This window comes from Choloepus didactylus, chromosome 1 (genome assembly GCF_015220235.1).
Source record: "Choloepus didactylus isolate mChoDid1 chromosome 1, mChoDid1.pri, whole genome shotgun sequence".
In the NCBI taxonomy this organism is placed as follows: Eukaryota; Metazoa; Chordata; class Mammalia; order Pilosa; family Megalonychidae; genus Choloepus; species Choloepus didactylus.
Window position 1 is genome coordinate 2,273,833 of NC_051307.1, and position 25,468 is coordinate 2,299,300.

The window sequence follows — 25,468 nt, forward strand, 5'->3', positions numbered from 1 at the left end:
TCAGCAGCAGGACGTCCGGGCTGAGGTGTGGCCGCAGCAGGCCAGGCGGGGGCACGCGGGCCGGCAGAGGAGGGACACGCAGGAGGCCGGGCAGCAGCAGCTGGGCTGGCAGGAGGAGGCGGGGGCACAGCAGGAGGAGGGGGGCACGCAGCAGGCAGGCTTGCACACGGGGCAGCAGAGGAGGGACACGCAGGAGGAGGGTCTGCAGCAGACGGGCACACAGCAGGACGTGCAGGGGGAGGACGTGCAGCAAGCAGGCTGGCAGCTAGACTGCTGGCAGCAGGAAGTGTCCTCACAGAGGGAGACCCCACAGCAGGTGGGCACAGAGCAGACGGGCTTGCAGCAGACGGGCGTGCAGCAGACGGGCACACAGCAGGACGTGCAGGGGGAGGACGTGCAGCAAGCGGGCTGGCAGCTAGACTGCTGGCAGCAGGGCTCACGGGAGCTGGTGCAGATCGATTGACAGGGGCTTAGCCCAGAGCTAGCTGGGGTGCAGACAAGGGTCAGGCAGGCGGCTGGGGTGCAACAGGTGGGGGGACAGCAGGATGGGGCGCAGCAGGTGGGGGCAGAGCAGCTGGGAGTGCAGCAAGTGGGGGCACAGCAGGAGGAGTTACAGCAGGTGGGGGCGCAGCAGGTGGGAACACAGCAGCTGGGGGCGCAGCAGAGGGGCTCGCAGCAGCTTTCGGGGCAGTCGTCCACCTGCCAGGAGGGGTCCGAGCAGGAGTCGCAGGAACCGGGCAGGCAGACCCGGCGGCCGTAGCTCATGTTGCTGGAGCAGACAGACATGGTGGATGCAGCCATGGCGGGAGAGGGGCAGGAGGTGAGCTGGGAGGAGGGAGTGTGTGTGTGAGTGTGTGTGTGTGAGTGTGACGGGCTCTGGCTGTCAGGGCTTTTATCCCCCTCTCCAGCTTGTTTGTCCGACAGGAGAGTCCCCAAGCCGCCCCTTCCTTGTTGTGTTTGGCTGGCCCTGCGGACCCGCATTAGGCTGCTGGGGCTGCTCCTCCTTGGTTGCCCTGACAGCAGGTGGTGTCACCTTAAACCTCTAGACCCGAGTGTCTGCGGGGGGCTGGCCGTGGGGGTGAGGCAGGACGTGCAGACAGCTGGTGCGCCCCTGGCAGAAGGAGTGCTGAGCGCAGCGTCCCTGCAGCTGGAGTTGGTTGCCGACATGCTGCCTCTTCACACTAAATACATCAGTGTGTCCTTCCTGAGATAAAGGCATTTTCTTTTGTGATCACAGCACAGTGATAAAAATCAGGAAGTTTGACATGGATCAGAACTATTGTCCAGTCCACCCTTGCATTTCACCACCTGTCACAGTAATGTTCTCTACAGGTGTCCTGCCCAGATTCTAGACAGGATCGCTTATTGATGTCCCCGTATGAGTTGTCATGTTTCTTTAGTCCCTGTATTAGTTAGGGTTCTCTAGGGAAACAGAACCAACAGGAGATATCTGTAAATGTAAGATTTTATAAAAGTGTCTCATGCAACTGTGGGGATGCACGTGTCCAAATTCAGTAGGGCAGGCAGCAAACTGGCAACTCTGATGAAGGTGTTCGATGAACTCCCAGGAGAGCTGGCTAGCCAAAGAAGAAGTGAAGGTTCTCTCTCTTCTCCCTTAAAAGTCTTCAACTGATTGGATTAAATCCAGCTGATTGAATTCTCTCACACGGAAGACACCCTTCATTGACGTAATCAGTCACAGATGCAGTCAATTGACCAATGATTTAATAAAGCAGCCTTCTGGTTTATTAACCAGCCACACATGTCCTTGCAGTAATGGTTGGGCCAGTACTTGCTTGACCAGACACCTGGGTACCATCACCTGGCCAATTTGACACATGAACCTAACCAACACGGTCCACCCCTTGCCAACTTGGCAAGTTAATCTCTAAATAGAACACAATAACAGATAAATAGTTTGCCTAACAATACTCAGGGGTCCTGTGTACAACTGGAAATGCACTAAATCTCTCCAGAACAGGGTGCAAGTCCTTGGGTGACATTCACTCTTAGATATCCTATAACTTGTATACTACAAATGAACAATACGACTTATGTCATATGATAAGGGGATAAGATAGAGAAGAAAACAAAGATATTTGCTTTGTGGACATATATAAACATATAACAAAACAAAGAGGAAATATTCATGCTATTATAGTCCTTGTTTCTGTCACTGGTCATGTGGATGTAGTTCATATTTATCACTACCTTCTTCCACTACCCATTCCATGTTCCCTTTACCCTCAGCAAGCACCTCAGCTGGATGTAGTTCTTTGCCTGGTGGGGTGACGCAAACCTTCATTCCTGAAGTTTCTTGGCCATTGGTAGTCCTGCCTGGATTGGGTTGTTGCAGTTTTCCACTGACTTTAATCACAAGGCAATGTAGATGCCCTAGGGGATCCCCTGTATTCCAGGAAAACTCTTCTTTACCTCCATTGTGTAGCTGCAGTGCTATTTCCCCTTGATAGTCAGGATCAATCATCCCAGCCAGTACAGTAATCTCCTTCCTTGCCTATTGATTCAGAGGCATGAGGAGCCCAAAGTGGCCAGGTGGCAGTCTTAACTTCCAGATCAGCGGGATTATTGTTGTGTTTCCTGGTGGGAGAACTCCTCCTTTTGGAACAAAGACTTGTAGACCAGCAGAGCTTAAGTTTGCAGGGACAGGAAGCAAAAATTTTCCTAGTGGATCACTAGGAGTGATAGTGGGTGGTGCCACTCCTGTTTCCACCCCTTGAATCCTGGACCCGTGAATCCTGGCTATGGGGAAAACAGCACCATAGAGTGGACACTGATTCAGAGCATACACAACTTCCTGGAGAACACTGCCCCAGCCCTGCAAGGTATTGCCAGCTAGTTGGCACCGTAATTGAGTCTTCAACAGGCCATTCCACCGTTCTATCAACCCAGCTGCCTCTGGATGATGGGGAACATGGTAAAACCAGAGAATTCCATGAGTGTGTGCCCATTCTCTCACTTCATTTGCTGTGAAATGAGTTCCTTGATCAGAAGCAATGCTGTGTGGAATACCATGATGGTGGATGAGGCATTCTGTAAGTCCACAGATGGTAGTTTTGGCAGAAGCATTGCATGCAAGGAAGGCAAAGCCATATCTGGAGTATGTTTCCATTCCAGTGAGAACAAATTGCTGCCCCTTCCATGATGGAAGTGGTCCAATGTAATCAACCTGCCACCAGGTAGCAGGCTGATCACCTCGGGGGATGGTGCCAAATTGGGGACTGAGTGTGGGTCTCTGCTGCTGGCAGATTGGACACTCAGCAGTGGCTGTGGCCAGGTCAGCCTTGGTGAGTAGAAGTCCATGTTGCTGAGAGCCCATGCATAACCTCCATCCCTACCTCCAAGACCACTTTGTTCATGAGCCCACTGGGCAATGACAGGAGTGCCTGGGGAAAGAGGCCAACTAGTATCAATAGAATGAGTCATCCTATCCACTTGATTATTAAAATCTTCCTCTGCTGAAGTTACCCTCTGGTGAGCATTCACATGGGACACAAATATCTTCATGTTTTCTGCCCATTCAGAACTGTCTATCCACATACCTTTCCCCAGACTTCTTTGTCACCAATTTTTCCAATCATATTTCTTCCAAGTCCCTGACCATCCCACCAAACCATTAGCAACATCCCATGAATCAGTATACAAGTATGCCTCTGGCCATTTCTCCTTCCAAGCAAAATGAACAACCAGGTGCACTGCTCAAAGTTCTGCCCACTGGGAGGATTTCCCCTCACCACTGTCCTTCAGGGACATCCCAGAAAAGGGCTGCAGTGCTGCAGCTCTCCAGTCTTGGGTGGTGCCTGCATATCATGCAAAACCATCTGTAAACCAGACCTGAGTTTTCTCTTCCTCAGCCAACTCATTGTAAGGAACCCCCCAATAAGCCATAGCTGTGGATTGGGAAAAAGTAGGTAATGTGACAGAAGTAGGGGCCATGGGCATTTGGGCTACTTCTTCATGTAACTTACTTGTGCCTTCAGGACACACTCAAGCCCTATCTCATATATACCATTTCCATTCTATGATGGAGTGCTGCTGTGCACACCCAACTTTATGGCTTGGTGGGTCGGACAACACCCAGCTCATGATTGGTAACTCAGGTCTCATGGTAACTTGGGGGCCCATGGTCAGACATTCTGTTTCTACTAAGGCCTAATAGCAGGCCAAAGCCTGTTTCTCAAAAAGAGAGTGGCAGAGGATGGCAGGGCTTTGCTCCAAAATCCTAAAGGCCTGTGTTGTGATTCTTGCAAAGGCTCCAAACAGCATCTCTATTTGCCACTGACACTTCCAGCACCATTGGATCAGCTGGATCATACGGTCCCAAGTGGCAGAGCAGCTTGCATGGCAGCCTTGGACCTGTTGCAGATCCTCCTCTTATTCTGGTCCCCACTAAAAACTAGAAGCTTTTCTGGTCACTCAGTAAGTGGGTCAAAGTAGTACACCCAAATGAGGAATATGTTGTCTCCAAAATCCAAAGAGGCCAACTCAGCATTGTGCTTCTCTTTTGGTTGTAAGAGGGGCCAGATTCAACATCTTATCCTTCACCTTAGAAGGGATATCTCAACATGCCAAACCACTGGACACCTAGAAATTTTACTGAGGTGGAAGGTCCCTGTATTTTTGTTGGATTTATCTCCTATCCTCTGATACACAAATGCCTTACCAGTAAGTCAAGTAGTTGCTATTTCTTGCTCACTAGGTCCAATCAACATGATATCTTCCATATAATAGACCAGTGTGATGTCTTGTGGGAGGGAGAAGTGATCAAGTTCCCTGCAGACAAGATTATGACATAGGGCTGGAGAGTTGATATGCCCCAGAGGTAGGACAGTGAAGGTAAACTGCTGGCCTTGCCAGCTGAATGCAAACTGTTTCTGGTGATCCTTACTAACAGCTATTGAGAAAAAAGCATTTGCCAGCTCAACAGCTACATACCAGGTACCAGGGGATGTGATTTGCTCAAGCAATGATATTACATCTGGAACAGCAGCTGCAACTGGAGTCACCACCTGGTTAAGCTTATGATAATTCACAGTCATCCTCCAAGACCCATCTGTTTTCTGCACAAGCCAAATAGAATTGAATGGGGATGTGGTGGGAATCATCACCCCTGCATCCTTCAAGTCCTTAAGAGTGGCATTAATCTCTGCACTCCCACCAGGAATCTGGTATTGCTTCTGGTTTACTATTTTGCTAGGCAGGGGCAGTTCTTGTGGCTTCCACTTGGCTTTTCCCACCACAATAGCCCTCACTCCATGAGTCAGGAGACCAATGTGAGGATTCTGCCAGTTGCTGAGTCTGTCTGTTCCAATTATGCATTCTGGAACTGGGGAAATAACCACAGAATAGGTCCAGAGACCCACTGGACCCACTGTGAGACAGACCTGAGCTAAAACTCCATCACCTGACCCCCATAAGCCCCAACTCTGACTAGTGGACCAGAGTGATGTTTTGGGTCTCCTAGAATTAATGTCACTTCTGACATAGTGTCTAATAATCCCCAAAATATCTGATCATTTCCTTTTCCCCAATGCATAGTTACCCTGGTAAAAGGCCATAGGTCCCCTTGGAAAGGCTGGGAGGAAGATTAACAGTATACATTTTTGGCAGTGTAACAGGATCCTTCCCCAAGAGTACCCAGCCTTCCCCTCATTCAAGGGGCTCTGGATCTGTAAACTATCTCAAGTCTGGGAACTGATTAAGGGGCCATGACTCTCTGTTCTTGTAATTCAAGTTAAACTTTTGTTCACTTGACCTAGAATTCTTTTGCTTACACAGATCAAACAAGAATTTAGTAGACTGCCCATCTATTTTACTTCTACGTATTCCATGATCTACTAGCCAACACTATAAGTCTCTGCAAGTCAGATTATTTTGATTGCTGCTTTGAGCCATGCCCACTGTGCTGGTTTAAATGTATTATATACCCTTAAAGCACCATTATCTTTGATGTAATCTTGTGGGGCAGATTGATTGGTCTTTTTGATTAGGGTGTGGCCTTTTGATTGGATGTTTCCATGGAGATGTGACCCACCCAACTGTAGGTGATAACTGATGAGATAGTTCCATGGAGGCGTGGCTCCACCCATTCAGGGTGGGCCTTGATCCGTGGAGCCATATAAATGAGCTGATGGGCAGAGGGAACTCATTGCTGCTGTGAGTGACATTTTGAAGAGGAGCCACAGCCAAGAGGGACACAAGAAAGCACAGGAGCTGCAGATGAAAGATATTTTGAAGATGGCCTTTGAAAGCAGACTCTTGCTCTGGGGAAACTAAGAGAGGACAAATATCCCAAGTTGAACTAAGAGTGACATTTTTGAGGAACTGTAGCCTAGAGAGGAATGTCCTGGGAGAAAGCCATTTTGAAACCAGAACTTTGGAGCAGACACCAGCCACGTGCCTTCCCAGTTAACAGAGGTTTTCCAGACACCACTGGCCATCCTCCAGTGAAGGTACCCGATTACTGATGTGTTACCTTGGACACTTTATGGCCTTAAGACTGTAACTGTGTAACCAAATAAACCCCCTTTTATAAAAGCCAGTCCATCTCTGGTGTATTGCATTCCAGCAGCATTAGCAAACTAGAACACCCACCTTATCTTTGCCAGTTAACTGCTGCCACTTGGCTTCTGCTGACTCAGGATCTGATTATCCCCATTGTGTTTAAGGATTCCAGCTCAGTGACAGCAGTTTCTACAGTAATATCTGACCTATAGAGAAGGGCGACTACAGAGCTCTTCAGGGATGATGGAGCTAGTCTCACAAATTTATTCCTCACAGTCCTTGTAAAAGTTGTGTCCTCTGGACATTCCAGGGGTGTGTGAGCAGGTTGAGTAGCTGTCTCCTCAGGGCAGACTGGAGATGGGGGGGCTGTTTCTTCAGGACAGACCATTACAGGTATATTTAACAATGACTCAGCAGAATCCAGGGTTCCAATGTCCTCACTGCCATTATCATCAATCTGTATGTCACCATCCCAAGTTTCAGGATCCCATTCTTTTCCAATCAATGCCTTTACTTTATTTTTTTTTAATTCAGTTTTATTGAAATATATTCATAAACCATACAGTCATCCATTGTATACAATCAACTGTTCACAGTATGATCATATAGTTATGCGTTCATCACCACAATCTATTTCTGAACATTTTCCTTACATCAGAAAGAATCAGAATAAGAATAAAAAATAAAAGTGAAAAGAGAATACCCAAACCATCCCCCCATCCCACCCTATTTGTCATTTAGTTTTTACTCCCATTTTTCTACTGATTTTTTTTCAATTTTTTAACTTTGTTTATCAAAAAATTAAAAACAAACAGGCAAACAAGAACCAAAAAAACCCCACAACATTTCAAACAAAGCAATGGATTAAGGAAAACAAATAACCTAAAATAACTACTTTGCTTCCAATATGTTCCTACCATACCCCAAGAAAATTAATAAACCATGTCCAAACAGAGGAGTAAGAAAAACAAATAATCTAAAATAACTACATTGCTTCCAACATGTTCCTACCATACCCCAAGAAAATTAACAATCCCTAAGAAAACAATGGAATAAGAGAAAAAAAAACCTAAAATAACTCTATTGCTTCCAACATGATCTTACTATATCCAAGAAAGTTTACAAACCATAATCATTCCTGAGCATTCCCATAACCTTGAGATTACCCTCCATAGTTTATCTGTTCTTATTAGATTATCATTCCCCCTCCACTAATTGGTATCTCCAGGTCCCCTACATTCTACAGTATAAAACATTGTACATTTTTCACAGAATTCACATTAGTGGTAACATACAATATCTCTCTTTTTGTGCCTGGCTTATTTTGCTCAGCATTATGTCTTTTTTTTTTTTTTTTTTTTTTAATCTTCATTTTATTGAGATATATTCACATACCACACAGTCATACAAAACAAATCGTACTTTCAATTGTTCACAGTACCATTACATAGTTGTACATTCATCACCCAAATCAATCCCTGACACCTTCATTAGCACACACACAAGAATAACAAGAATAATAATTAGAGTGAAAAAGAGCTATTGAAGTAAAAAAGAACACTGGGTACCTTTGTCTGTTTGTTTCCTTCCCCTATTTTTCTACTCATCCATCCATAAACTAGACGAAGTGGAGTGTGGTCCTTATGGCTTTCCCAATCCCCTTGTCACCCCTCATAAGTTGCATTTTTATACAACTGTCTTCGAGATTCATGGGTTCTGGGTTGTAGTTTGATAGTTTCAGGTATCCACCACCAGCTACCCCAATTCTTTAGAACCTAAAAAGGGTTGTCTAAAGTGTGCGTAAGAATGCCCACCAGAGTGACCTCTCGGCTCCTTTTGGATTCTTTCTGCCACTGAAGCTTATTTCATTTCCTTTCACATCCCCCTTTTGGTCAAGAAGATGTTCTCCGTCCCACGATGCCGGGTCTACATTCCTCCCTGGGAGTCATATTCCACGTTGCCAGGGAGATTCACTCCCCTGGGTGTCTGGTCCCACGTAGCGGGGAGGGCAGTGATTTCACCTTTCAAGTTGGCTTAGCCAGAGACAGAGGGCCACATCTGAGCAACAAAGAGGCATTCGGGAGGAGGCTCTTAGGCACAACCATAGGGAGGCCTAGCCTCTCCTTTGCAGCAACCGTCTTCCCAAGGGTAAAACTTATGGTAGAGGGCTCAACCCATCAAACCACCAGTCCCCTATGTCTGTGGTCATGTTAGCAACCATCGAGGTGGGGTAGGCGAATATCCCTGCATTCTGCACAGGCTCCTCAAGGGGGCACTACATCTTTTTTTTTTCCTTATTTTTCTTTTTTTTTTTTTTAACTTTCCCTTCTTTTTTAAATCAACTGTATGAAAAAAAAGTTAAAAAGAAAACAAACATACAATAAAAGAACATTTCAAAGAGATCATAACAAGGGAGTAAGAAAAAGACAACTAACCTAAGATAACTGCTTAACTTCCAACATGTTCCTACTTTACCCCAAGAAAGTTACATAATATAGCTACATTTCTGTGAACTTGTTCCTACTATATCCATCAGAAATTAACAGACCATAGTCATTCCTGGGCATCCCCAGAACGTTAAATAGCTTATCTGTTCTTCTTGGATTATTGTTCCCCCTTCCTTAATTGCTCTCTATTGCTAGTTCCCCTACATTCTACATTATAAGCCATTTGTTTTACATTTTTCAAAGTTCACATTAGTGGTAGCATATAATATTTCTCTTTTTGTGCCTGGCTTATTTCGCTTAGCATTATGTCCTCAAGGTTCATCCATGTTGTCATATGTTTCACGAGATCGTTCCTTCTTACTGCCGCGTAGTATTCCATCGTGTGTATATACCACATTTTATTTATCCACTCATCTGTTGAAGGACATTTGGGTTGTTTCCATCTTTTGGCAATTGCGAATAATGCTGCTATGAACATTGGCGTGCAGATATCTGTTCGTGTCACTGCTTTCCAATCTTCCGGGTATATACCGAGAAGTGCAATCGCTGGATCGAATGGTAACTGTATATCTAGTTTTCTAAGGAACTGCCAGACTGACTTCCAGAGTGGCTGAACCATTATACAGTCCCACCAACAGTGAATAAGAGTTCCAATTTCTCCACATCCCCTCCAGCATTTGTAGTTTCCTGTTTGTTTAATGGCAGCCATTCTAACCGGTGTTAGATGGTATCTCATTGTGGTCTTAATTTGCATCTCTCTAATAGCTAGTGAAGCTGAACATTTTTTCATGTGTTTCTTGGCCATTTGTATTTCCTCTTCAGAGAACTGTCTTTTCATATCTTTTGCCCATTTTATAATTGGGCCGACTGTACTATTGTCATTGAGTTGTAGGATTTCTTTATATATGCAAGATATCAGTCTTTTGTCAGATACATGGTTTCCAAAAATTTTTTCCCATTGAGTTGGCTGCCTCTTTACCTTTTTGAGAAATTCCTTTGAGGTGCAGAAACTTCTAAGCTTGAGGAGTTCCCATTTATCTATTTTCTCTTTTGTTGCTTGTGCTTTGGGTGTAAAGTCTAGGAAGTGGCCTCCTAATACAAGGTCTTGAAGATGTTTTCCTACATTATCTTCTAGGAGTTTTATGGTACTTTCTTTTATATTGAGATCTTTGGTCCATTTTGAGTTAATTTTTGTGTAGGGGGTGAGGTAGGGGTCCTCTTTCATTCTTTTGGATATGGATATCCAACTCTCCCAGCCCCATTTGTTGAAAAGACCATTATGACTCAGTTCAGTGACTTTGGGGGCCTTATCAAAGATCAGTCGGCCATAGATCTGAGGGTCTGTCTCCGAATTCTCAATTCGATTCCATTGATCTATATGTCTATCTTTGTGCCAGTACCATGCTGTTTTGGCAACTGTGGCTTTATAATAAGCTTCAAAGTAAGGGAGTGTAAGTCCTCCCACTTCGTTTTTCTTTTTTAGAGTGTCTTTAGCAATTCGAGGCATCTTCCCTTTCCAAATAAATTTGATAACTAGCTTTTCCAAGTCTGCAAAGTAGGTTGTTGGAATTTTGATTGGGATTGCATTGAATCTGTAGATGAGTTTGGGTAGAATTGACATCTTAATGACATTTAGTCTTCCTATCCATGAACATGGAATATTTTTCCATCTTTTAAGGTCCCCTTCTATTTCTTTTAGTAGAGTTATGTAGTTTTCTTTGTATAGGTCTTTTACATCTTTGGTTAAGTTTATTCCTAGGTACTTGATTTTTTTAGTTGCTATTGAAAATGGTATCTTTTTCTTGAGTGTCTCTTCAGTTTGTTCATTTCTAGCATATAGAAACATTACTGACTTATGTGCATTAACCTTGTATCCCGCTACTTTGCTAAATTTGTTTACTAGCTCTAGTAGCTGTATCGTCGATTTCTCAGGGTTTTCTAGATATAAGATCATATCATCTGCAAACAATGACAGTTTTACTTCTTCTTTTCCAATCTGGATGCCTTTTATTTCTTTGTCTTGCCGGATTGCCCTGGCTAGCACTTCCAGCACAATGTTGAATAACAGTGGTGATAGCGGGCATCCTTGTCTTGTTCCTGATCTTAGAGGGAAGGCTTTCAGTCTCTCACCATTGAGTACTATGCTGGCTGTGGGTTTTTCATATATGCTCTTTATCATGTTGAGGAAGTTTCCTTCAATTCCTACCTTTTGAAGTGTTTTTATCGAAAACGGATGTTGGATTTTGTCAAATGCTTTTTCAGCATCTATTGAGATGATCAATTGATTTTTCCCTTTTGACTTGTTAATGTGTTGTAATACATTGATTGATTTTCTTATGTTGAACCATCCTTGCATGCCTGGAATGAACCCCACTTGGTCATGGTGTATGATTTTTTTAATGTGTCTTTGGATTCGATTTGCAAGTATTTTGTTGAGGATTTTTGCATCTATATTCATTAGGGACATTGGCCGGTAGTTTTCCTTTTTTGTAACATCTTTGCCTGGTTTTGGTGTTAGATTGATGTTAGCTTCATAAAATGAGTTAGGTAGTGTTCCATTTTCTTCAATGTTTTGAAAGAGTTTGAGTAAGATTGGTGTCAGTTCTTTCTGGAAAGTTTGGTAGAATTCCCCTGTGAAGCCATCTGGCCCTGGGCATTTATTTGTGGGAAGATTTTTGATGACTGATTGGATCTCTTTGCTTGTGATGGGTTGGTTGAGGTCTTCTATTTCTTCTCTGGTCAGTCTAGGTTGTTCATATGTTTCCAGGAAATTGTCCATTTCCTCTACATTATCCACTTTGTTGCCATACAGTTGTTCATAGTATCCTCTTATAATTTTTTAAATTTCTTTGGGATCTGCAGTTATGTCACCTTTTTCATTCATTATTTTGTTTATATGGGTCTTCTGTCTTTTTGATTTTGTCAGTCTAGCTAGGGGCTTGTCAATCTTGTTGATCTTCTCAAAGAACCAACTTTTGGTGATATTTATCCTCTCTATTGTTTTTTTGTTCTCTATGTCATTTATTTCTGCTTTAATCCTTGTTATTTCTTTTCTTCTACTTGGTTTAGGATTGGTTTGCTGTTCATTTTCTAGCTTCTTCAGTTGATCCATTAGTTCTTTGATTTTGGCTCTTTCTTCCTTTTTAATATATGCGTGTAGTGCTATAAATTTCCCCCTTAGCACTGCTTTTGCTGCATCCCATAGGTTTTGGTATGTTGTGTTCTCATTTTCATTCGTCTCTATATATTTAGCAATTTCTCTTTCTATTTCTTCTTTAACCCACTGATTGTTTAGGAGTGTGTTGTTTAACCTCCAGGTATTTGGGAATTTTCTAAGTCTCTGATGGTTATTGACTTCTAATTGTATTCCATTGTGGTCAGAGAATGTGCTTTGAATAATTTCAATCTTTTTAAATTTATTGAGGCTTGTTTTATGTCCCAGCATATGATCTATTCTGGAGAAAGTTCCATGAGCACTAGAAAAGTATGTGTATCCTGGTGTTTTGGGATGTAATGTCCTGTATATGTCTGTTAAATCGATTTCATTTATCAGATTGTTTAGGTTTTCAATTTCCTTATTGGTCTTCTGTCTGGTTGATCTATCTATAGGAGAGAGTGATGTGTTGAAGTCTCCCACAATTATTGTGGAAACATCAATTGCTTCCTTTAGTTTTGCCAGTGTTTCTCTCATGTATTTTGTGGCACCTTGGTTGGGTGCATAGACATTTACGATTGTTATTTCTTCTTGCTGAATTGCCCCTTTTATTCGTACGTAGTGGCCTTCTTTGTCTCTCAAAACATCCCTGCATTTGAAGTCTATTTTATCTGAGATTAATATTGCTACACCTGCTTTCTTTTGGCTGTAGCTTGCATGAAATATTTTTTTCCATCCTTTCACTTTCAGTTTCTTTGTGTCCCTGTGTCTAAGATGAGTCTCTTGTATGCAACATATTGATGGTTCATTTTTTTTGATCCATTCTGCGAATCTATATCTTTTAATTGGGGAGTTTAATCCATTTACATTCAACGTTATAACCGTGAAGGCATTTCGTGAATCAGCCATCTTATCCTTTGGTTTATGTTTGTCATATTTTTCCCCTCTGTCTATTAATATCCTTTATTGTACCCATACCGAATCTCTTTAGTACTGAACCTTTCTCCAAGTCTCTCTGTCCTTTCTTTGTTTCTCTGTCTGTAGGGCTCCCTTGAGTATCTCCAGTAGGGCAGGTCTCTTGTTAGCAAATTCTCTCAGCATTTGTTTGTCTGTGAAAAATTTAAGCTCTCCCTCAAATTTGAAGGAGAGCTTTGCTGGATAAAGTATTCTTGGCTGGAAATTTTTCTCACTCAGAATTTTAAATATATCGTGCCACTGCCTTCTTGCCTCCATGGTGGCTGCTGAGTAGTCACTACTTAGTCTTATGCTGTTTCCTTTGTATGTGGTGAATTGCTTTTCTCTTGCTGCTTTCAGAACTTGCTCCTTCTCTTCTGTGTTTGATAGTGTGATCAGTATATGTCTCGGAGTGGGTTTATTTGGATTTATTCTACTTGGAGTTCGCTGAGCATTTATGATTTGTGTATTTATGTTGTTTAGAAGATTTGGGAAGTTTTCCCCAACAATTTCTTTGAATACTCTTCCTAGACCTTTACCCTTTTCTTCCCCTTCTGGGACACCAATGAGTCTTATATTTGGACGTTTCATATTATCTATCATATCCCTGAGGTCCGTTTCGATTTTTTCAATTTTTTTCCCCATTCTTTCTTTTATGCTTTCATTTTCCTTTCTGTCATCTTCGAGGTCACTGATTCGTTGTTCAACTTCGTCTTGTCTTGTGCTATGAGTGTCCAGAATCTTTTTAATTTGGTCAACAGTTTCTTTAATTTCCATAAGATCATCCATTTTTTTATTTAGTCTTGCAATGTCTTCTTTATGCTCTTCTAGGGTCTTCTTGATTTCCTTTATCTCCCGTACTATGGTCTCATTGTTCATCTTTAGTTCTTTGAGTAGTTGCTCTAGGTGCTGTGTCTCTTCTGGTCTTTTGATTTGGGTGCTTGGGCTTGGGTTATCCATATCGTCTGGTTTTTTCATATGCTTTATAATTTTCTGTTGTTTTTGGCCTCGTGGCATTTGCTGAACTTGATAGGGTTCTTTTAGGATTTGTAGACCAATTGAAGTCCTTATCTCTAATTTATCAGATCTACAGCTTCGTGGAGTACAGTTTCTGTAACTAACCAGCAGGTGGCGTCCACGAGCCACCTGTTCTCCACAAGCCAGTTCTCCCCTGCTTAGCCTTTTTGGTGAGTGGGGGAGTGAGTCTTGTGGGGTCCAATTGGTGTACCAAGCTTGCGTGTGTAGTTGGTGTTGCCTGCCCTGTATATGGGGCGTGTTTCTGGGCAGTCAGGGAGGGGGGGGGTGGCTCTAACAATCAAATCTCCCTGGTGATCCTAGAGTTTTAAAGCTGCTGCAATAGTCTAATCCTTCAGTTCAGTCCTGCCACAGTTTGTCTCTGCCACTGACCCACAAGTCCTTGGTATTGGCGTATGGCTCCTGAGACTTGCAAGTGGGCCCCTCTTCCAGGCCGTGCACCCTGGGTCCTCTGTTGAGGGATGACTGTGCTATGTCACAGGTGAGTGCCGTCCCCCCAGGGCAGTTCTGGGCTGCTGGGCTGTGTAGGGAGGCTCCCAGTCTGCTGAAATGATGGCTGAATGGGGCTTTGTTAATTCACACTGCTCTACCTTCCCAACTCTGGGACAATCAGCTGAGGTTGCAGGGAAGGCTAATGTCCACGCCCAGTTTTGTGGTGTGTGCCTGTTATTTGAAGCACTTCCGTCACACTGGGTTGTCTGGGGCAGTTCTGGGCTATGGGGTGGCGATGGGCAGGAGTGTTTCCTGTCCACCAGGATGCTGGCTGTGAGCGGACACCCCCCTTTTCTTGGGAAGTTGTGGTGTTTAGTGAATTTTCTCAGCCACTGGATTATTGCGTTTTGTCTCAGAGCTCTCCTAGTTCTGCTCTTGACTTGACCTGCCCAAATAGCAAGTCTTTGAAGCTTTCTGTATTGGGCTTCTTAGAGTAATTGTTTTAGAAAAAGAAAAAAGGATTAAAAAAAAAAATAAAAAAAAAAAATAAACGGGCTCTCCTCAGAGATCTAATGGGTTATTGAAAAGCTAAGAGACAAAGCAACCAGGGCCATTAAGGAAAGGTCCACAGGGCAGAGAGATCAGCTTTTCTTCGGGATTTGCATATGCGCCTCAGGGCTCTTCCCCTTTCTATGTTCACCAGAACTCCAAAAATCCTCCGCTTTTATTTTGGAGTTTTTCGTGTTGTTTTTTTTCTATGCCTGTCTCCTCTCTGCTGGGCTGGCTGCTCTCAGATTCTCTGGTGTCTGGTCTCAGTCTATCTATGGTTGGAGTTTGAATCAGTAGAGTGAGTTTCCGATAAGAGCTGCTACTGCAGTTCTCCCTTCTCCTTCCCGGAGCTGACAGCCCCTCCTCCCCCGGGACTGAGCCTGGCAGGGAGGGGCGCAGGTCCCCTGGCCGCAAAAACTTACAGATTTCGCTGATCTCAGCAGTTCCACGTTTTCATGAGTGTTGTATGAAGTATGCCCAAATTCAGATTGCTCTGTGGTGTCCAGTCCACGCAGTTCCTGGCTTTCTACCTACTTTCCTGGAGGAGTAACTAAAACATACAGCTCACCAGTCTGCCATCTTGCCCCGCCTCAATGCCTTTACTTTAACAGCAGACACCCTGTGAGGTTGAGATTTTAATTTATGTTGTAAATCTGCTACTCGCACAATGAGACTTGGTGTCTGTGTCTGGTTTTTAGAAATCTCAAGTCTGCAGCCACAGGAAATAAGATTTTCTTTCAGGGCACACACAAAAACCTTTACATCTGTTATACAGTGTTTAAGTTTCAAATTTGAAGCCTTCAGCTCATCCCTTTCTCTTATAACTTTATCCAGTGTACCTAAGAACAGCCAGCCAATGTCATTATACCTCTTAACTCCACAAAACTCTGTTAAGGTGTCAAAAACACTGTCACCCAGAGCCCTGCCTCTTACAATAGTGTGATTAGAGAATCAAATGGTGATATTTTGTGTATCCCCTTTGCCAACTCATGCCATGGACTGTCAGTGCCCTCTTGATTATTGGAAATGGAGTCATTAATGCCTTTGAATCTAATCAGAGTAGAAAACCAATTGTAAAAGCCCATTTAAAATTCTGTTTCTCAAGAACCACTCCTGGTACCAAGCTGTGTTAGTTAGGGTTCTCTAGAGAAGCAGAAGCAACAGGAGATATCTGTAAATCTAAGATTTTATAAAACTGTCTCATGCAACTATGGGTATGCATGAGTCCAAATTCCATAGGGCAGGCAGCGAACTGGCAACTCTGATGAACGTTTTCGATGAACTCCCCATGAGAGTCTGGCTAGCTAAAGAAGTGAAGGTTCTCTTTCTTCTCCCTTAAGAGTCTTCAACTGATTGGATTAAATCCAGCTGATTGAATTCTCTCTTTGCAGAAGACACACCCTTCATTGATGTAATCAGTCACAGGTGCAGTCAATTGACTGATGATTTAATAAACCAGTCTTCTGGTATATTAACCAGCCACAAACATCCTTGCAGTAATGGTTAGGCCAGTGCTTGCTTGACCAGACACCTGGACACCATCACCTGGCCAAGTTGACATATGAACCCAACCATCACAGTCCCTCAGCCTTTCCTTGTCTTTCATGTGTAGAAATGTGAGGTGACACATCTCTTCCTGTCTATGTCATAAACATCCGTCCACCTTGCTGACATTTTCCACCCCAGCACCCTTTCCCTCCACAACAGCCTCATTCTTTCCTGTACTATGTTAACTGTTTGCCAACAGTCTCCTCCCAGTTCTTTCTCCATGAAGACCTGCTCTCTAAAATTCACCAGAAGGAGCTGCCTAAGAAAACAAATCAAACCCTGCTACTCCCCTGCCTTAAATGCTGTATGGCATCTGTGCTGGTTTGAAACTCTTATGGACCCCAGAAGAGCCATAATCTTTTAATCCAATCTTGTTTGGTAGAAACTTTTGATTGAGTGTTTCCATGGATATGTGACCTACCCAACTGTGGGTGAGAACTCTGATTGAATTATTTCCATGGAGGTGTGAACCACACCCATTCAGGGTGGGTCTTGATTAGTTCACTGGAGTACTTAAGAGAGCTCAGGAGACACAGATACTGATGCTTGGAGATGCAGACAGAAGGATGTTTGGAGAGATGAAGCCCAGAGTTTGCCCTAGAGAAGCTAAGAAAGAAATGCCCCAGGAGAACAAGGAAGGATACACAGGAGCTGAGAGAGAGGAGCTAAGACAGAAGCCAAGAGACATTTTGGAGAAACCATTTTGAAACACAAACCAGGAGCAGAGGACCAACAGACACCAACCACATGCCTTTCCAGCCGACAGAGGTGTTCCGGACACCATCAGCCTTTCTTCAGTGAAGGTATCCTCCTATTAATGCCTTAGTTTGGACACTTTTATGGCCTTAGAACTGTAAATTTGTAACCTAATAAATCCCCTTTATAAAAGCCAATGCATTTCTGGTATTTTGCATGACGGCAGCTTTAGCAAACCAGAACAGCACCCAAATGCCCTCAAGATAAGCTGCCCAGGAATCGCCACCTGCTGCTGCCCCTTTCCCTGCCCTTAGAGCTTCTGGGCGGCACCTCTGTATTCCTGAGCACACCCGGCCATTTACACACGTCCCCCTGGAAGCCACCCCCTATCTTGTCCTGCTGACCCCACCCCACCCTTCCTAGAGGAGTCTCTCTGACCCCCTCTGACTGTGAGAGGGCAGCTCTCTTCCCACGGCTGCGCTGGCACTGGTTGTGGTACAGATCACACCGTGTTGTGAATCCCCATCACATCTCCGAGGCCATCGCTGACCTGTAGGCTTCATGAAGTCCAGCATCAGGGGGTTGTTGGGGGCAGAAGGGCAGAGGGAGAAGTGTGTTTGTGTTTATGTTGTAGGCATGTGGGTATGTGAGTGTGTGGGTGTGTGGTTGTGCGAATGTGTGAGTGTGAGGGTGTGTGGGCATGTGTGTGTGAACATGTGGGTGTGCAAGCATATGAGTGTGTAGGCATGTGGGTGTGAGTGTGGGTATGGAGCATGTGGGCATGTGAGTGAATGTGTGTGTTTGTGGACATGTGTGTGTGAGGATGTGGGTGTGTGGATGTGTAGGCCTGTGTGGATGTGTGAGCATGTGGATGTGTATGAGTGAATGAATGTGTGTGTGTCTGTGTGAGTGAGTGTGTGAGAGTGGGCACGTGGGTGTGTGAATATTGAAGTGTGTGAGTGTGTGGGTTTATGGGCATGTGGGTGTGAGCATGAGGCCATACGTTTATTCCTTTTCATTGGTGCATAATATTCCCCAGTATGGATGGTTACCATGGAGTGTTTAAAGAAGATTGTTAGCTACAGGTTCAGTTTCTTTAATAGACACAGAACTATTCAGGTTCTCTATTTCTTCATGAGTTGAGTTTTTGCAGTTTGTCTTTCAAGGAATTTGTCCATCTCGCCTAAGTTGCCAAATTTATTGGCATAAAGTTGTCCATAATGTTCTCTTATTACACTTACAAACAATACATGTAGATTTTTTAATGGGGTGAAAGTCACATAGCATACCACTACCCATTTAAGGGGTACAATGTAGTGGTATTTAGTGTGTTCACACTGCTGTGCAGCCACCAACTCTCTCTGGTTTAAAACTTTTCATCACCCCATAAAAAACCCTGTACCCATCGAAGTACACTCCCACACCCCCTCCCCATTCCCTGGTAACTTTGTATCTGCTTTCTGCTTCTATGGATTTGCCTATTATGATGTACCATATTAAAGGAAACATACAATAAGTGACTTTTGTGTTGGGGTTCTTTTGTTTAACATGATGTGTCAGTACTTCATTCTCTCACTCCTTTTCATGGCTAAGCGATATTCCATTCTATGCGTGCACAACAATTTGTTTATCTATCACCTGTTGACAGACGTTTGGGTTGTTTCCATCTTTTGGCTGTGATGAATTATGATGCTATAAACATTCATGTATGGGTTTTGTTTTCATTTGGACACATGTTTTAATTTTTCTTGGGTTCATATCTAGAGTGGAATTGCTGGGTTACATAGTGATTCTATGTTTAACTTTTTGAGAAGCTGCCAAATCGTTTTCTACAGCTGTTAGACACCCTTTTACACTCCCACAAGCAATGTAGGAGGGCTCCTATTTCACCACATGCCACCAACACTTGTTATTTTCTGTTTTTTGTTTTTTGTTTTGTCTTTTAATTTATTAAAGCCTCCCTAGTGGGTTGAAAGAGGTATCTTCCTGTGATTTTGATTTATGTTTCTTTAATTTTCATGTACTTATTGGCCACTTGCATATTTTATTTGAAGAATGAAACCTGTTTTTAATCGTTTTTTTCAATCTTTTTATTGTTGAGTTATAAAAGTTCTTTATATGTTCTATATATTCTTACTATACTTTAGACTATCTGTGTAATCTCTGGTGATGTCACCTCCCCATTATTGATACTTGTGAAGAGCCCCCCTTTTTTTTCTATTCATTGTGGCTAGAGATTTATAAATTCTATCGTCTTCTCAAGGAATGACTTTTGATATCACTGTTTTTTTTTCCTATTGTTTTTCTGTTTTCTACCTAATTGATTTCCACTATGATCTTTATTATTTCCTTTCTTCTTTGGGTTTAATTTGCTCTTTTACCTCCTAAGTTCTTAAGGTGAAAGCTCTGGTCATTGATTTGAAAACTTTCTTCTTCTCTAACGTAGGCATTTATTGTTATAAATTTCCCCATAAGCACTGCCTTGGTAGCATCCCACAAATTTCGATATGCTGTGTTTTAAGTTTTAGACAGTTCAAAATATTTTCTAACTTACCCTTTTCTTTATTCTTTGATCCATGGGCCATTTATAAGTGTGCTATTTAGTTTCCGAATATCGGGGATTTTCAAGAGGTCTTTCTGTTATTGGTTTCTAATTTAACTCCATTATGATGAAAGAATATACATTGTGTGACTTGAATTCTTTTAAACTTATTGAGACTTATTTTGTGGCCCAAGATATGGTCTATCCTGGTAAATGTTTTGCCTGCGCTTGGAAAGATTGGATATTCTTTTTTGGATAGACTGTTCTTTAGATGTTGAATAGGTTAAGCTGGTTGATTGTATCGTTCAAGTAATCTGTGTCCTTCCTGATTTATGTCTATGTGGTCTATAAATTAGTGAGAGAGGGATATTGAATCTCTCACTATAATGCTGAATTTGTCCTATTAAATGCCTCTCTTTATCTATGGCATTAATCTTTGCTCTGGAATATACTTTGATATTAAAATGGCTGCTGAAGCTTTCTTTTGATTAATGTTAGAAGGGTGTATCCTTTTCCTCCTCTTCACTTTTAACCTATTTTGTCTTTGTATTTAAATGTGTCTCTTGTAGGAAGCATGTAGTTGGGTCTCACATTTTTATTCAGTCTGCTAATCTCTCTTAATTGGTGCATTTAGACCATTTACATTTAATGTGATTATTGATACAGTTAGGTTTAAATCTGTCATCTTGCTATTTGTTTTCTATTTGTCTGTCTGTTCTTCATTTCCTTTTATGTCTATTTCTTCCTTCTTTTCAATTAATTTAATATTTTTAATCATTCCATATTATTTCTTTTGTTGGAGTATTAGCTGTAACTCTTGTTTTATAATTTATCATATTTAGTTTTGTATTTAAGCGTTTATAGTATATATCTCTAACTTTATCATAGTCTATATTCAAGTGATGTTATGCCATTTTGTATATATTATATTGTATATTTATTAAATATAGTATAGTATTATGTGTTATATTATATATTTCACTTCTCCTCTCCAAACTTTTCTATTATTCTATTAGTATCATGCATTTTACTTTTACATATAAGTGCCACAATACATTCTCCTTATTTTGTTTAAACAGTCTATCTCTTAAGATAATTTAAATAATAAAAAAGAAATCTTATGTATTTACCCATGTACCACTTCTGATGCTCTTTATTCCTTTTTTTAGAACCATGTTTTCATTTGGTGTCATTTTCCTTTTGCCTGAAAGACTTCTTTTAGTGATTTTTGTAGTTCGCGTCAGCTGGTGGTGAATTCTTTCAGCCTTTGTGTGTCTGAAAGAGGCTTTATTTCACTTTCATTTTGAAAGCTGTTTCTGCTGGACGTTGGCGCTGGATTTTTAACTCGCCTGTGAAGACCGGCTGGTGCTGCCCTGGGCCTGTGGGGTGCCCGTCCACCATGGGAACCCCGGCCTCAGGCTTGTGCCGCCAGGTGATCCCGGGAGGTGCTCCGGATCCCTCAGGGTGACTCGTGGTTTAAGGGTTTGGGGAATGCAGCCCTTCACCCTGGACGGCCTCCGGGGTGGAGTGTGGTGGGGAGATGCCCCCCAAGGCCTCTCAGCAGACCCCGCAAAGACATGTTTCCTGTGCCGTCAGTCCAGTCGAGGCAGAGTTTCTGCAGAGAAGGGCATGTACCTCCCCTGGCAGGGGCTTGGTGTGCCTGATGGCATTTCCCTGCTGAGCTGCAGGAAGCTGCGGAGCCCAGTGTAAGGGGGTCCTGGTGAGCCCTCTGCGTCCCAGCCTCCCCTCTGGCTTCATCATACTTTTCCCCACTGTGTTTCCTTTTCCCTGATTTTCTTACTTATTTCGTGCTGCCTTAGAAGTAAATGTCATATGTCATCAGCTCTCAGATGCACCTACTTTCATATTTGAGCAACAATGAAATTGTGAGTGGATTGGTTACGTTGCCACAATGATGCTGCATAACAAAAGCCCACCAATCCTCAGCGGCGCAAATGGCTGGTTGTGGGGTGGCTCTGCTGACCGAGGCCGAGCTCACTGCCCTGCCTGGGGCGCGGGAGGCTGCTCTCAGCGACCGAGGACGGCCTCGGCCGGGGTGGCGGGTGACTCGTGTCTGCCCCGGGCTCCCATCACCCTTCCAGCAGGCGAGCTGAGACGTGTCCTCCTGGTGATGGCAGAGGCACAGTCCGATTACACAAGGGCTTTCAAGCTCTGCCTGCATCTGGTTTGCAAACCGCATGGCCAAACCCTGAATGGAAGGGACCTCCCCGTCCCGTGGGAGAACCGCGAAGTCACAGAGGGGCCGGGAACGGGCTGGTGGCACCACCCGTCACCGTACAGCTGCGTCGGAGGAGGTCATCACCTGCACAGGTGAGGGCTGGCGGTCACGGAGCCCCCCTCGGGTCACTACTACAGATGCCGAGTCCAATGGCAGTTTAAAATGTTTTCAAATGATTACGGGAAACTCAGGATTAAAATGAAGAGTTGTTTATGTAGAAAGGTGGGAACTAGAGCAGCAAGTCATAGTTTCATCACGAAGAAGCACAGATCCGTGGTTGGAGGAATGTGTACAATTCCGTCTTTCAAAGAACAACCGAATTCTTTACAGAAGCCAAAAAAAGGAGATACCAACAAGCAACAAGAAAACAAAGCTGTTATGTTGTTTGTCTGAGATATAAGTAAGGGAAGGGGAGAGAAGTCGCCCAGATCCCTCAGAAGAGATGGAAGTAATTTCAAGGTAGGACTTTTTCATGTAAGAATATTTGTTGAGCCTTGGGTCAGAGTTTAGTTGGCAGTGTCCTCCTCCCTCCCTCCCCCTCCTTTTCCCCTGTCTCCTCCTTCCCTCCCTCCCTCCTTCCCTCCTTTCTTCTTCCATCCCTCCTCCTCCCTCCTCCCTCCCTCCCTCCCTCTCCCTCCCTCCTCCCTCCACCCTCCTCCACCCTCCCTCTCCCTCCTTCTCCCTCCCTCCTCCCTCCCTCTCCCTCCCTCCTCCCTCCTCCTCCCTCCCTCTCCCTCCTTCTCCCTCCCTCCTCCCTCCTCCTCCCTCCCTCCTCCTCCCTCCTCCCTCCCTCCCTCCCCTTGCAGTACCAAAAGGAAGGCTGCAGGGGTCAGTTCAGCGTCTCCAAGGAAGAGATGTCCAGAAGGGATTAGACAGGAAGAGATTTATTGGGGGAAATGCCTGAGAAAGATGAAGGAGGAGCAGCAGGGGGCGGAAGGGCCTAGGGGTGGCAGTGCAGTGTGACCCCGTGGAAGCAGAGGGGCGGGCAGGAGGACTGGGGGGCAGTGCCAGCTGGAGGTGGCTCTGAGAAGGCCTTGGTCAGGGCGATGAGGGTCCCCAGCAGAGGTGGCTGTGTGAGGAGAGCTGTCCCCTGCAGCAGTGGCCCCGCTGTGGGATGTCACATGAGGGGGCCAGCGGGGGGAGCGTGGCCTGGCATGGACGTTGTGTCCTCGTGAGGAGAACTGAGCAGTGTCCTCCATGGCCACCAACACCCCTATCCAGTGCAGACGCTGCTCACGACGTCCCCGGGACCCCACGATGGGAAGGAGGCTGTGGGTGCTGTGGGGGAGGGCGGGGGCAGGTCCCACAAGGCCAGGCCACTTAGCAGCTGACCGGCGATGCACGGCCACCTCCCAGGCTGTGTGTGGAGGAGCGGCCCTCGGGAGGGGGTCAGCGAGGACAGCCCACAGCCTGGGGCAGCCGGGGCTCAGCCAGGGGGAGGGGCAGCCCCCAGTTCTCTGCAGTTCCCTGGACTCTGCTGTTTTCCTGGATCTCTTTCCCATGAAAGGCCACAGGAGGTTAAATGCAGACGTCCCTCGGGGGCCTAAGGTTCAGGTCCTGCTGCCCAACCCCCCTGCCCCTGGCACCCCGTCCCTTGGATAAGGGGGTGTAGTGAGGGGGGGTCTATTACCCCAGGCAGGTGGTTCCACATGGACGGGACCAGGAGAGGGTGTGGGGTGCCCGGGAGAAGGTGCTGTCCTAGGCCTGCACTTGGGCCTGGAACAGCCTGGGGAGGTGGGAAGGCACTTGCTTTCCCGAATCACAGAGGAGACAGACTGTGAGCATCTTTTCTGGGGATGGAAACTCTTGGAAGGCGGCTAAATGGCAATAGCTGTGAGCTCAGCAGCTCTGCTGAGGGGCCTGGAGCCCGGCTGGCCCTGGGGCGTGTGCCTGGTCAGCAGCAGGATGCCCGGGCCAGGGAGGGGCCACAGCAGGCCAGGCGGGGGCACGCGGGCCGGCAGAGGAGAGACACGCAGGAGGCCGGGCGGCAGCAGCTGTGCTGGCAGGAGGAGGCGGGGACACAGCAGGAGGAGGTGGGCACGCAGCAGGCGGGCTTGCACACGGGGCGGCAGAGGAGGGACACGCAGGAGGAGGGCCTGCAGCAGACGGGCTTGCAGCAGATGGGCACACAGCAGGACGTGCAGGGGGATGATGTGCAGCAAGCAGGCTGGCAGCTAGACTGCTGGCAGCAGGAAGTGTCCTGGCAGGGGGAAACCCCACAACAGGTGGGCACAGAGCAGACGGGCTTGCAGCAGATAGGCACACAGCAGGACGTGCAGGGAGAGGACGTGCAGCAAGCAGGCTGGCAGCTAGACTGCTGGCCACAGGAGGGCTCACAGGAGCTGGTGCAGACAGATTGGCAGGGGCTGGGCCCACAGCTCACTGGGGTGCAGATGAGGGTCAGGCAGGGGGCGGGGGTGCAACAGGTGGGGACGCAGCAGGTGGAGTTACAGCAGGTGGGGGCGCAGCAGGTGGAGTTACAGCAGGTGGCGGTGCAGCAGGAGGGCTCGCAGCAGCTCTCGGGGCAGTCGTCCACCTGCCAGGAGGGGTCCGAGCAGGAGTCGCAGGAGCCGGGCAGGCAGATCCGGCGGCCGTAGCTCACGTCGCTGGAGCAGACGGACATGGTGGACGCAGCCATGGCGGGGGAGGGGCAGGAGGTGAGCTGGGAGGAGGGGGTGAGTGTGTGAGTGTGTGTGTGTGAGGGGCTCCAGCTCTCGGGGCTTTTATCCCCCTCCCGGCTTGTTTGTCCACCAGGAGAGTCCCCAAGCCGCCCCTTCCTTGTTGCTGTTGGAACTGGTTCTGCAGAGCCCTCATTAGTGCTGGTTTATTTTCTTTACTAAGTTTTACACTCATAACCCTGTGGGTGTGTTGTGGGACTCTGTTCTCTCTGTTTATTTGTTCCCCCAAAACTTGGGGAGAATATTTGAGCCAAGATTCTGCTGAATTGAGGTTTTGGAAGTGAACATCCCAAAGTGATGTAGCCTGGTTCCATCTGCCTTTTACTTGAACTGCTTAAACATTTGTATTACTTTTAAGCATTTTAACACTGAATACACACTTAGCAATACACACCTGGCACGACCTGCACATCTAGTAAACAGAACCGGTAAAGGGGAGTAGAGGATAAGCCGGGAGCTGAGCTCAGGTGGGAGACCTGCGCGCCCAGGTGCCGGGGGAGGCGTGAGATCAGCCCGAGGAAAGGTGCCCGAGCGGTGTCCGTTCCCCAGGCTGTGCCGCAAGGAGCCGCCCCGGAGACCGCCCGGCCGCGCTCTGCTCCGATACTCCTGGGGACGGCACGTCGGGTGAGGGCCGGAAGGTCGGCTCAGACGTGGGAACCGGCTCGTGGTCGA

At 45.5% G+C, this 25,468-nt stretch overlaps 2 protein-coding genes across 2 annotated transcripts in view; one reads left to right on the top strand and one right to left on the bottom strand.

The window, feature by feature from the left end:
• LOC119509641 (keratin-associated protein 10-6-like) lies at positions 1 to 24,756 on the bottom strand. The gene is made up of 5 exons (XM_037803618.1): positions 24,018 to 24,756; positions 23,083 to 23,225; positions 22,179 to 22,202; positions 21,864 to 22,004; positions 1 to 825 (listed from the first exon to the last, which is right to left on the bottom strand). The coding sequence occupies exons 1-5, from the start codon at positions 24,754 to 24,756 to the stop codon at positions 1 to 3; spliced, it is 1,872 nt and encodes a 623-aa protein (XP_037659546.1).
• TSPEAR (thrombospondin type laminin G domain and EAR repeats) overlaps positions 1 to 25,468 on the top strand; it is a 319,882-nt gene that overhangs the window by 164,602 nt on the left and 129,812 nt on the right. The gene's annotated exons all lie outside the window — the stretch shown is intronic.